Source organism: Mobula birostris, chromosome 18 (genome assembly GCF_030028105.1).
Source record: "Mobula birostris isolate sMobBir1 chromosome 18, sMobBir1.hap1, whole genome shotgun sequence".
NCBI classification, from domain to species: Eukaryota; Metazoa; Chordata; class Chondrichthyes; order Myliobatiformes; family Myliobatidae; genus Mobula; species Mobula birostris.
Genome location: NC_092387.1, coordinates 58,123,603 through 58,137,127, shown reverse-complemented (window position 1 = coordinate 58,137,127; position 13,525 = coordinate 58,123,603). Strand labels below are relative to the sequence as shown.

Sequence of the window (13,525 nt, the reverse complement as noted above, 5' to 3'; positions counted from 1 at the left end):
GCATCTCTTCTGCTTAGTTCCTCAACTATATATCAAATACAGATTATTCCATTTCAGAATTAACTTGTCTCTTATTGACTAGGCCAATTGTATACAAAAGTTCCTGGGTGCTGACATTTGAGAGGATTTATCCTGGTCTCCACATACTGGCAAGCACATGAGTGGCCAGACTTCATAGGAATTTGAGGAAGTTTCCTCACACTCCCAACAGCTGCCTCACTTGATCTCTGTACTTCTATCACACATAGAAAGAGTGCTATAAAGACAGAACTTGAAGAAACCAAGCAAAAGAAATGAATTCAATATAAATTCCTCTGGCCATCAAGTACACAACCTATAAGTATTCTTGTTAAGATGTTGTTGCTACTTATTAATGTAGATGAACAGACTAATTATATTTTGCCCCTGAAATTTTTGGAGCAGCAACCCACAATCCTTACCAAAGAAGATGCTCAGCACGGTGTTATTTTTAATAGACGGAAATCCCGATGATCCGTTGGCTATAATATTACTGATGGTGCGCGCATTTGGGACATCAGGCTCTTCCAAAGCCTGATAAACACCATCAGCATACCTGGCAGGAATTAGGCGCATGAAAGGGGAACCTGTGGATGAAAGACATTTTCAGAAAATTGTCACAGTGAAAGTTCCTCCCTGCCTACCACTGATGAATGGTAAGACTATAGAAGAGAAGTCAGAGGTAGCTTTTGTACACAGAGAGTGTTGGGTGCACAGAACATGCTGCCAGGGATGGTGACACAGACAAGTACTTTAGAGTCATTTAAAAGACTCTTCGATAGACAAATGGATGAAAGAAAAAGGGAAGGCTAGGCATTAGATTTATCTCAGAGTAAGTTAAAAGGTCTGGATAACATTGTGGGCCAAAGGCCCTATTGATGCACTGTCAATAACTCCAAAAGACTGGAAGTAAATACTGAAAGGCTTTTATTAGCAGTAAAATGTGACCTCGACCATGCTGAGTATCTGCCCCTGGACTGAGAGGAGGAGCAACGGCACAATCGCCTTTATTCAGGGGTCTGTGGGAGGAGCCACAGGGGCAGTCAGCAGAGGGGCATGTCCAGACAGGTAACCCAGTTACAACATATATATATGATTTACCACACCTATACTGGGCGGTACTGTTCTGTGTTCCATTTTCTGTGCCGATATGGGGACCAACTGTGTCCTGATTCTTAAGGCAGAGATTGCATGTAATCAGTGATTACTGTGGCCTTCAACTGTTCTATGTACTAGTGCCTGAACGGACACCAAACCCACAAGGGCTTACTCCGTCATTCAGTATGATCATGGCTAATCCTACACAATGCCCGGTCTCTGCAAAAAAGTTTGTTCAAAGTACAGTAAATGTATTACCAAAGTACATTTATGTAACCCATATACAGTACTACCCTGAGATTCATTTTCTTGCAGGCATTCACGGTAGAAGATACAATGAAATCAATGAAAAGCTACACACAGAGATGGTAAAACAACCAGTGGGCAAAAGAAGACAAACTGTGGAATACAAAAAATAATAATACTGATAAATAACTATGTAATAAATGATATTGCAAGTTGGTGGAATCACTTCGGTGTTGAGCTGAGTGAAGCTCTCCACGCTGATTCAAGAGCCTGATGGCTGAAGGATAATAATTGTTCCTGAACCTGGTGGTGTGGTACCTAAGGCTCCTGTGCCTCCTTCTTGATGGCAGCAGCAAGCTATTTAATTCCTGTCTGATTCTCAATGCTTTGGACATCTATTCCCCTCATTGTTTGAATCAAACCAATGACAGAGACAGCCTTCTGAGGCAGAAGATCGCACATCACTGTAGGTGAAGGAATTACTCCTCATTTCATTCTTGGGACACCCTTTTCCACAATCCACATCACCATGCTTTAGATTCCTTGTCCAGCGGACGCTTGATCCCCTTGAACAATGTGAGAAGTAATGCAAGTAATGTTTTGAAGTATGTGAGTATATTATGGACAATGTTTTGAATAATATAAATAGTATTCTGAGTAATGCATACAATAATGTTTTCTGTTCAGGATCAAACACAGCTGATTGTACTTTGTTTTATTGATATCAATGTGACATTCTGAGTAATGTATATGATAAGGTAAACAATGCTAATAATGGTGTGAGTAATAATCTAAATCAACAGCATACTTTCTCATGTTTATAATATCATGTTAATACTGTTTTGAATGAAGCAATAAATTGAGAAATATTCCAAACAATATCACTGTCATTATAATTCTATGGACTCACTTTCAAGGACTCTACAAAACAACACATGTTCTCAGTTTTTTTTTGTATCTGCACAGTCTATTGTATTTGCACATCGATTGTCAGTCTTTATGTATAGTTTTTCTTTGATTCTATTGCATTTCTCTGTTCTATTGGGTATGCCCACAAGAAAATGAATCTCAGGGTAGTATATGGTGACATATACAGTACTGCGCAAAAAAGTATTAGACACATATATATAGCCAGGGTGCCTAAGAGTTTTGCTCAGTACTGTTTATCTATATGAACACTATCCCATTATTTTTTCTTACTTTTTGCTCTTCTTATTTAATTACATTTTTTTTAGATATATACTTTCATTATAATTCATAGGTTTTATTATTACATATTGCAATGTACTGCTGCTGCAAAACTACAAATTACATGACATATAGTACTGTGCAAAAGTCTTAGGCACCCTTGGTATATATATGCGATTAAGATTTTTGCACAGTACTGTACATTGAAAATGAAATTACTTTGAACTTTGCATAATGACAGTATTGATGGAAATAATGTTCTAGCTTTGATAGTCATTTTTGTCAAACCTATTGATAATTCCTGGTAGATTTTTCTTCATGCATTCTATAATTAATGTGAGAATCTGATTAGAGAAAGCTATGTTAACATTGCTCAGAAAGCCCATAAAATGGGGTGGTACAGATTTGCACCCTGGACAAGTATCAATCTCCATTAACTTTATTTGACCACAAACTAATTAAACCAGTATTCTGCCCAACACTATCAGTTTCCTGATGGCTGGATGACATTGAAGCTGCCATTTAGGTATTGCTCACAATAACAGGACACTGTAAAGGAAAAGGGATTCAGAAGCAATGAGATCCAAGCTGTCAATAAACCTTTGAATTGTATTATGCTTGGCCGTGCTTTGTAAACATATCCTGTTCAGGTACAAACGCAGATAGATTGTATATTGTGATATTTATATTAATAACGAACCAAAATATTTTGCAGTACTTAATAGGGAGGGCATAAACCATAATTATGTTTATAGTTGAAAACGCAATACGAGAAGACTGCAAGAGTGAGTCTTACCAGCTGAGCCTCTTTTATGGTAGGCGAGATTGTTGTACCACCCATCATATCTCTGAACTTCCCAGTTGATGTTATTTTGGGCAGCTGAATGGGAATATGAGAGTGAATCAAAGGGTGCACTAATCAGATGAGAAAAACATATGCAGTGCAAAATTTGAAGGACTAGTAAGTTCAAATTTATTGTCATTCGACTGTGTACATGTATACCACAAAATGAAACAATATTCCTCTGGGCCAAGGTGCACAACGCAATACACATAATTCACACGTAACACATAAAGTAGTAATGCCACAAATAGATTGACAATTAGTAAAATATAATCCACAAGATTGACATTTAGTCATATGTAATAACATCTGCTCAGGAAGCAAGGAACAGAAGATAAGCAAATAGGAATGGCCAGGTAAAAACAGGGAGAAGGAAATCCTATTTTTGCAGTGAGTAAGTTTAATAAGTTCGTGTTCTCTCATGTCTCAATCAGACAGCAGCTAGGTTAAATAAGAGTTCAGGGTTTTAATCCAGCCATTGAACCATCAGTAGTGTTGAATTAGGACAGAAGTTGCCCTTGTATTCTGCGTATATGATATAGGAGTAGAATTGGGCCATTCAGCCCATTGAATCTGCTCCACCATTTAATCATGGCTGATATTTTTCAATCCCATTCCCCCATCTTCTACCAGAAATCCTTCGCCTGATTACCAGTCAAGAACCTATCAGTCTATGCCTTAAATATACCCAATGACTTGGCCTCTACAGCCCTCTGTGGCAATGAATTCCACAGATTCACCACCCTCTGGCTGAAGAAATTTCTCCTCAGTTCAGTTCCAAAGGGACATGGTTTATTGTGAGGCTGTGCTCTCATATGCTAGACTCTCCTACAGATAGAAACATCCTCCCCACGCCCCACTCTACTATTTGGTAGGTTTGAGCAAGATCCCCACTCATTCTTCAGAACTGCAACATGTACAAGCCCAAAGACATCAAGCACTCCTCATTTGTAAAGCCTTTTATTCCTGGGATCGTTCTTGAAAACCTCCTCAGGATCTTCTCCTGGGCCAGCACACCCTTCCTTAGATACGAGGCCCAACGTAAGCATGCAACATAGTAATGTATTGGTGTTAGAACTTCGAACTTTCAGTTCTCTTGTGGCCAATGTGTTTATGTAACCATATTGAGTGTCTGGTAGTTACAGCAGAAGACCAAGTTTGACCAGATGGCTTTTGATTGAGAAAAGTCATTATATTCCCTCAGGTTGGGGGCAACATGGTAACGTAGGAGTTAGTACAACACTGTCACAGCTTGGGGCATCGGAGTTTGGAGTTAAATTCCGGTGCCATCTGTCAGGAGTTGTACATTCTCCCCATGACTGAGTGGGTTTTTCCCAGTTGCTCTGGTTTCCTCCCACAGTCCAAAGATGTACCAGTTAGTCGGGTGTTTAGTGATTGTAAATTGTCCCGTGATGAGGTCAGCGTTAAATAGGTGGGTTGCTCAGCAGCACAGCTCTGTTGGCAGAAAGGACCTGTTCTCCTGTTCTGCACTGAGTTTCTAAATAAGAATTTGAATCCCAGTATCTAATGAGGGGGGGGGTGTTAAATTACCATAATTTTTGTAATAAATAGAATTCCAAAATTAAGTCCACCAAGGAGCTACTGGGTTGTTGTGAAACAAAAATAAAAAGCACCTGGTTCGCTGCTGTCTCACCAAGAAGGAAATTTTCCATCTTACCCTGACCTGTTCATATGTACTGTAATTCCTGATTCACTGATTCACCGGACTAGGGTTGTTCTTTAACTGCTGCCTGAAGTGACCCAGAAAATGGGGGCAAATTGGGGATGAGCACTAAATGCTGACCCTGTTCATGGTGCATGTATCCTTATAAAAAGGTCTAACTTACCTGAAAACAACAGTTTGCTAGAATGTACGGCCTTATGTAGAATTGTAATGACAAAGAACGATACCACTCAGCCCATTGAATGTTATGTGGGCTCCTAGTAGAAGGATTCAATTTCCTTGCTCTTACCCCATTAACCTGCTAATTATTTCCTCTCAATTGCTTCTCAAAATCCCTATGAAACTTCTAGTTATTTACTTCCTTATTACCTTGTGAAGAATGTTTCTGTTCAAATTCCCCTTGCATTTAAATCTGTCCCTTTGTCCTTGAAACACTTGCCTATGTGATCAGTTCCTTCTCTAAACCGATCACAAGATTAAGAGTCAACTTTATCCGCCACACAGAACGTACATTTACTTGTATTAGGTGTACGCTGTGTTGCGTTGGGCACAGTGCAACAAAAATAACATTCAACAATTATGAAGGATAAAGAATCATATAAAAATAAAGTTTGACATTAAAGTACAGAAATGGAATAAAATGTGCATAAATACATAAATACTAGCATGTATATACAATGTAATAGTGGTTTAAAGGAGGTACAGTGCAGTGCACCAGGGGTAACTAGAATGGTTGATCAGATTAACTACCTGGAGGAAGAAACTTTTAAGATGGGGTGAATTTCTTTTGTTTTAATAGCCCTGTCACACTTTCTAGAAGGGAGCTTTTGGAAGAAGCATTTGCAGGGTGGGAAGTGTCAGTAATGATTTTTCCTGCCCACTTCTTTGATTAAATATGATTAAGTCACCAGTGCATGATCCAACCAACAACTTTCTGAGCGAAGGGCAAGAATGCAACCTGCTGAACCAACAGTAACCTCTGTCCAATTACTGGCTTAGGCTACTGGGTTTACTCTGTGTAAACTATTTGTCTTAATAGCCCTATAGCACGTTACAGAAGGAAGCTTTTCGAAAAGGAAGTTTGCAAGGTGGGTAGTGTCTGCAATGATTTTTCTTGCCTGTTTTATTGTCCTGCACACATGCAAATCTTGAAGTGATGGTAGACTGCAGCCAATGACCTGACATTCATTGTAGTTTTCATATTGTGAGAGGATGCTGCGCCAAACCAGACAGGAGTGACTGATGTGCGGATGCTCCCTATGATGGCAGTGTAGAATTGCACCAGTAAGTTCTGATGTCAGTAAGCACCAATGTCACATGCTGCAGTCTCACAAATTTCAGATGTGTTTGTTATATTTGCAAAATTAAAATTACTTGAACAGAAAACAAAATGCAGGATAAAGAATAAAAAGAAAAGGATTGAGCTTGATTGGAATATCGGAAGAATGGGCAGGATATGTTGCTCTTCATCATAGAAATGTCTCTCTTCTAGATAAGGAGCCAATGTTACTTACTGACAAACGTTAGACAGTGGAGGCAAATCCAGACCGTGATTACCACTTTGCAGATGAAAGTCTGTGCCATGTTCTTTTCCAGATCTAATTCTTTCACATTTGCCAGAGGTTTTTTTCTGAATTGTTCAGTTCCAATTAGAAATGATCCTGATAACAATTTACAACTAGTTTAACAGCGTAAGAGATGATGCAGATGATGGAAATCCAGAGAAACACACAGAAAAATGCTGGAGGAACTCAGCAAGTCGGCAGCACCTATGGAGAGGAATAAAGAGTCAACATTGCTGGGTTATAAATAGTTTGGATTATTTTATGTCTGTTTCCTGAACAAAACAATTACCAATTCTTCCCCTCCTGAGTTGATACTTTGCCAGCCCTGAGGAAGGGTATCGGTCGGAAAAGTCGACAGTTGATTTATTTCCATAGATGCTGTCTGACCTTCTGAGCTTCCCCAGCATTTTGTGTTTGATGCTTTGACTCATTGTTTTTTGTGTAGGACACACTTTTCACCTCAGTGATCTAATTTTCCAATATACTTTCCAAAATAGGAATAACCCAGACTATTGAGAATCAGCTACTAAGGAAATGTATGTTCCTTCCCAGCATTTAATTCTAATAAATTTAATAAGAATTTATTTTGCATATTATTTTTTATAATAGAGAGAGTACAGAGAAGATTTACCAGACTATTACCTGGGTTTCATCACCTAAGTTACAGAGAAAGGTTGAACAAGTTGGGTCTTTATTCTTTGGAACGTAGAAGGTTGAGGGGGGACTTGATGGAGGTATTTAAAATTATGAGGGGGATAGATAGAGTTGACGTGGATAGGCTTTTTCCATTGAGAGTGGGGGAGATTCAAACAAGAGGACATGAGTTGAGAGTTAAAGGGCAAAAGTTTAGGGGTAACATGAGGGGGAACTTCTTTACTCAGAGAGTGGTAGCTGTGTGGAACGAGTTTCCAGCAGAAGTGGTTGAGGCAGGTTCGATGTTGTCACTTAAAGTCAAATTGGATAGCTATATGGACAGGAAAGGAATGGAGGGTTATGGGCTGAGTGCAGGTCGGTGGGACTAGGTGAGAGTAAGAGTTTGGCATAGACTAGAAGGGCCGAGATGGCCTGTTTCTGTGATGTAATTGTTATATGGTTATATGATAAAGAAAGAGGCCATGCAGCCTATCGAGTCTGTGCTGGACTCTCAGAGGACCCCCGCTGTCTGATTCCCACATACCTATTGACATGCCCAATAGTCTACTGTGAATCTCCTGTCACCCATCTACACTGGGATATTTAATCTACCAGCACATATTGGGGGTGTGGGTGGAACAATTTCCAGGGACAGCATGGGAGATCAGAGAGGAACCAGGATCACTGCGGCAGCAGCTCCACCTGCTGAGGAATCGAGAGGGAAAGGGGCAAACAGAAAAAAAATGAGGGGTGAAGGGGGGAGGGAGAGTCAGAGTGGTTGCTAGGAGGAACAGAAGTAGTGAGAACCAGGGGTGGGGGGGGGGGGAGTCCAAAGGAGGAAGGGTGGCTGAGAAAAATAGGATGTGAGTAAAGTGAATCTAAGTGTGTGTGTGTGTGTGTGTGTGTATGTATGTATGTGCTTAGAGTGTGTGTGTTCTTAGTGTGTGTATATATGTATGTACTTAGAGTGTGAGCATGTGCTTTGTGTGTGCATGTGTGTGCTTAGAGTGCAATTGTGCTCATTTTGTGTGTGTGTACGTGCGTCTCCTTTCTCTGTGTATCCAGTAAGTTAAATCTGCTTTAAATCCAAGTATCTCCAAATGACTGGGTGTATGTGCATAAACGGGAGTGCTTAGGGTGTCTGTGCATATGCATACGCGCTTATCTGGATAGGTTGAGTCTGTTTTAATTATCCTGGACCTCTCTGCCACTCTACACACTTTACCTGTGTATTCCCACTCTTTAGGGTTTGAGTGAAGTCAAATCAGACTCAGTCCCAAAGGTAAACACAAGGAAATCTGCAGATGCTGGAAATTCAAGCAACACACATCAAAGTTACTGGTGAACGCAGCAGGCCAGGCAGCATCTCTAGGAAGAGGTACAGTCGGCATTTCCAGCTGAGACCCTTCGTCAGGACTAACGAAGTCCTGACGAAGGGACTCGGCCCGAAACGTCGACTGTACCTCTTCCTAGAGATGCTGCCTGGCCTGCTGCGTTCACCAGCAACTTTGATGTGTGTTGCTTCAGTCCCAAAGGACTGAGTGGTTTATGCCAGCGGTGCATGCGAGCTCAATTTCAACATTTAAGAGAAGTTTGGATAGGTACATGGATGGTAGGGTTATGGAGGGCTATGGTCCCGGTGGAGGTCGATGCAGTTTAAATGGTTTCATATGGACTGGCCGAATGGCTTGTTTCTGTGCTGCACTTTTGTGTGACTCTGACTGCCTAGAAAACATAGCACATGAGGTTTCACTACCCACCACCCGTCTGCCTCTGGGTGAATATTGCAGCGCGACCAGCTGAGATGCCTCAGCAAATCGTCCATTGAAAGTTTCCCCTCATCCCCATCTCCAACTCTCCACTAGTTACTTTTGGTCAACCCTCCCTGGTTTTTGTTCCCTCCACTAAGCCAATTTGCCCAAACTATTCCAGGACAGACTTGATAAACACAGGAGATACTGCAGACGCCGTGTTTCCCTTCAATTGATTTGCTTGTACTCGCCGTTACGGCTTGGGAAAGTATATCGGAGAATTACACCGCTGAGGTAAAGCTTGTGTCCTTCTAAACAACAAACAGAGTCAAATCAAAAAACACAAAATGCTGGAGGAACTCAGCAGGTCAGGCAGATTCCACGTAAATGAATAAACAGTCAATGTTTCTTTCTTCAGGACCGGCAAAGAGTCGACTCAGTAGAAGGGAAAGCTTGTTAAAAATTGGCGATCGTTTTGTTCAGGAAACTGACATAGGTTTTATTAATATTAAAACCACGATAGCCATTCTTCCGGTAATCAACTACATTGGATCTGACATTTAATACATCTCTTCAAAAAAGTTCTTGAAGATTATTCACAGTATAACTACATCGAGAAGTTACGTGCTGGTAAGCGTCCTATTTTTTTTCCAAAAAGCAAAATACTATAGATACTCAGAATTGTGGTCACAGTTTACCTTGCCATGGACTTGCATGTTATTGCCTGTCTACTGCACTTTCTCTGTAACTGTAGCACTTCGGCAATGCACACAATGTGCTGGAGGAACTCAGCAGGTCGGGCAACATCTACGGATGGGAATAAGCAGTCGACGTTTCGGGCAGAGACCATTCATCGGGACTTGTTGGCCAAAACTTCGACTGCCTGCCCTGCCGAGCTCCTCCAGCACAATGTGTATATTGCTCTAGATGTCCTGCATCTGCAGTGACTGTAACCCTTAACTCTGCATTCTGTTTTTGCCTTTCCCATAGTTCTACCTCCAGGTATTGATGTGATTAAATGACCTGTATGGACAGAATGCAAAACAAAGTTATATTCTTTCACTGTACGTGCGACAATGATAAAATAATTTACCATTTTAGTTCCCAACACACAATCTGCTGGAAGAACTCAGCGGGTAGAGCAGCATCTCCGGGAGGAAAAGGAATGATCGCCGTTTCGGGTCACAGTCGGCATTTAGGGTCAGAGTTTCGACCCCGAAATTCCTTTCGCCCCGTTGTTGCTCCCGAGTCCATCTGCATCTACTTGTATCACCAGTTTAGTCCATCTGACTCATCTGCCCAGTGCCTCTCAGCAAATGCTGAGTATTTCCGATATTTACTGATCTCGAACTGCCAGTTGGTGACGGCCGGCTGCATTCTCAGTTTCAGTTTGAGATTACTGTCCAGCTGTGTCCAGACGCAGATCGATCGACCGAATGGCCTGATTCTGCTCCTATTTTTTGCTGTTTTGTGCATTACTTATTTAATTTAATAATACTGGTGAATGTTTATATAATTTCAATTTATAGTTCTTAAATTATGTAAGCATTAAATATTATTGAAATATATAGCTTTTTTTAAAAAAAATATGCATTGCAATGCATTACTGCCGCAAAACAGATATAACGACATATACTAGGGATATTAAACCTGATTCTGATTCAGATTCTATGTATTACGTTGCACAATCCGCGCTAAAACGTGATGCCCTGTGAAGCGCTTTTGGAATTTCTGTTATGTTGACAGAGACGGTTGTAACCGCCGATACGTCAGAGTGCGCACACACACCCTACTGCACGGAGTGCCGAAAGTCAGCAAAGAAGGTGGATAAAAAAAACCTTACATTGATCAACTACCAAAAACTAAATCACTGATCCTTTCCCTGTCGAACAGCGCCCTTCTCCAGGATCTATTGATACGTAGCAGACAACTCAACTAAAACCTGCGTGTATTTAAAGTCTTTACCTAAGAAAAAATGCTAAACCTTGAAACAACAACCAGTTTCATCATTAATGCGCTTCTAGACTTACGATGGGGGATGTAAATATTGCAACGACCCCTCACAATCTACAGCGTTAAAGCGCGTAACAACAGATACAGGACCGCAGAGCGGATTTGCGACGATAAAAACTGGCGTCCGTCCCGCAGAGCTGGTCCTGTAGTAAGGTGGCGTATTAGTCAATATTAAACCGCATCGGATTTCGCCCTTCACGGCAACTCTATCGGCAAGAACTTCAGAGGGAATTTACCTATTTTTAAACAAACAACAAAAATATGAAGTACCGTAGCGCTAATCCAGGAGGAAATGAACTCTGTTCACACGGCAGTGTGTTAGAGGACCAGACAGATAAGATATCATTCATTAAGGACCCCCCATTACCCGGGACATGCCCTCTTCTACCATCAAAAAGGAGGCATGGGAGCGTGAAGACACACACTCAACGTTTTAGGAACAGTTGCTTCCTCACCGACATCAGATTTATGAACGGTCCACGAACAACTACCTCACTATTGGTTTTAAACGCAAACAACAGGAATTCTGCGGATGCTGGAAATTCAAACAACACACATCAAAGTTGCTGGTGAACGCAGCAGGCCAGGCAGCATCTGTAGGAAGAGGTGCAGTCGACGTTTCAGGCCGAGACCCTTCGTCTAACAGTTAGTCCTGACGAAGGGTCTCGGCCTGAAACGTCGACTGCACCTCTTCCTACAGATGCTGCCTGGCCTGCTGCGTTCACCAACAACTTGGATGTGTGTCACCTCACTATTGTTTGTTCTTTTTTACACAATTTATTTAAAAATATATTTCTTAATGTAATTTAGAGTTCTTATGCATGCCACTGTACTGCTGCCACTAAACAACATATTTCCACTGACCATTAACCTGGTTCTGATTCTGTTAAGGAGCTGAGAGCTGTTTAATCCTGACCTCTCTAATTTCAATGCCCAATTGAATACGCCCCATGCTTTCGGCGTAGCAGGATTGAGGTTTCTACTCAGATAGAAACGCGGTCTCGGAATCTGGGCTCCAGATTACGCGTTGCAGATCTTGCCAACCATCCACCAAAAGATTTGAAAGTGTGACTCGCTGCGAAGCCACTTACCTGCCGAGTCGATTAACAAGCTCCCGCGTCTCGGGATGGGCCAACACAACTGGGACTCTGCAACCGCGGGAGGAGGGTCTCTTACGTAGAGAGAAGGTGTGGGAGAAATTGCATCAGGTACCAGGAAGAAATCCTGTTCTAGAAAACCCCACTTTCGATTATTTACTGGATATCTGACGTAAAGTTCTGGAGCACTTCCTAAAGTGGGCAAAGCAGCAGGAGTATAAATTGGATGGGACAGAATACGAGGGAGCAACAGTTTACAATATTTCCTTTGCTTCTGAGATTTACCCTGGTGGTGAGAAGCGTAATTCCGCCCCCCCCCCCGTGACTCCAACCCGTATTAAGGTGAGTGGATCATCAGAACACATCCCTCTCTCACACACAGAGAGAAATTATATTAAAAACTTGCTAGAATTCTTAAATTTGGAGAAAAAAATAAATACGACCTTTTAAAAATAAATTGGCCACGGAGCACTGTCTCTTTAAAAGAAAGCGGAGGAAAACCAGACGATGTAAGATGCAGACAGTAACAAAATACGTTGTCTATCAGAAGGAAGCGGTTTTTGACGGTATTGTTCCGCGCGCAGTCTGGGTTTTCGCCCCACCGTCGTCTCGATCTGTAAGACATTATTATGGCATTCTGACATACTTTTTCAGCATCGCACTAGAACTTGACTTGCTTGGTCGAATTTAGAATAATGTTAACTGCCGTTACGTTTATTTTTACAAAATAAAAAGTGAATATATCTGTGTAGAAGTCAGCACCAAATCAACGTTAGTGATTTGCATCGTTATTGCACGGATGCCGCCTACTTTAATACATACTTTAACATTTTCGTTTAAGCATCATTCTGCATTTCAGCGATTAGATAACGGGGTAACTTTCCTTTTCCTGCAGCAGGCGATTCAACCATGACTTTGTTCAATGGGATTTCTCCCTTCTACGTCCAAGAACAAACGGCGTTCATCTTCGCCATCACCTTGCTTGTGGTTATCCTAGTCTTTTTGGTCCTTGCGGTGACCTTCCTTATTATTCTCCCCGGCATCAGGGGCAGAGGGGTAAGTAACCGGACATTCTTTTATTCACGATTTATGGCAGTGATACCAAACTCGATTCTGATTCTGAGGTACAAGCGCGCATCCGGAGTTTTCAAGCAATCACGGACGTCTTACGGGCAGCGAAAGGGACAGTCGGTGCTTCGGGCCGAGACCTCTGCGTTCTTCCATCTTTTTGTGGTCATGTGTATTGCTCCAGATTCCAGTGTCTGTGTTCTCCGCTTCTCTACTTTGTTTCCTAACGGGCGAGCTGATTGCATCGGGCACGCTTAGCTCGTGTGCATCTCAACAGTGACAGTGGGTAGATGGCCCGAACGGACGTAAAACGCGGCGAA

At 41.6% G+C, this 13,525-nt stretch overlaps 2 protein-coding genes across 4 annotated transcripts in view; one reads left to right on the top strand and one right to left on the bottom strand.

The window, feature by feature from the left end:
* LOC140212144 (dual oxidase 2-like) overlaps positions 1-12,413 on the bottom strand; it is a 124,559-nt gene extending 112,146 nt beyond the window's left edge. Inside the window, exons 1-4 of the mRNA XM_072282757.1 lie at positions 12,132-12,413; positions 6,593-6,847; positions 3,347-3,430; positions 441-605 (exon numbers count right to left, since the gene is read on the bottom strand). Coding sequence (XP_072138858.1) covers positions 441-605; positions 3,347-3,430; positions 6,593-6,662 — 319 coding nt within the window. The 5' untranslated portion in view covers positions 6,663-6,847; positions 12,132-12,413. The remainder of the gene's footprint in view (positions 1-440; positions 606-3,346; positions 3,431-6,592; positions 6,848-12,131) is intronic.
* The window catches only part of duox2 (dual oxidase 2), a 34,994-nt gene continuing 33,550 nt past the window's right edge, over positions 12,082-13,525 (top strand). Inside the window, exons 1-2 of one of the 3 annotated variants that reach the window (XM_072282760.1) lie at positions 12,082-12,479; positions 13,036-13,193. In XM_072282760.1, coding sequence (XP_072138861.1) covers positions 13,047-13,193 — 147 coding nt within the window. In that variant the 5' untranslated portion in view covers positions 12,082-12,479; positions 13,036-13,046. Of the gene's footprint in view, positions 12,480-12,568; positions 12,754-13,032; positions 13,194-13,525 lie in introns of those variants that run through there. The other 2 variants (XM_072282759.1, XM_072282758.1) reach the window with 2 other exon arrangements.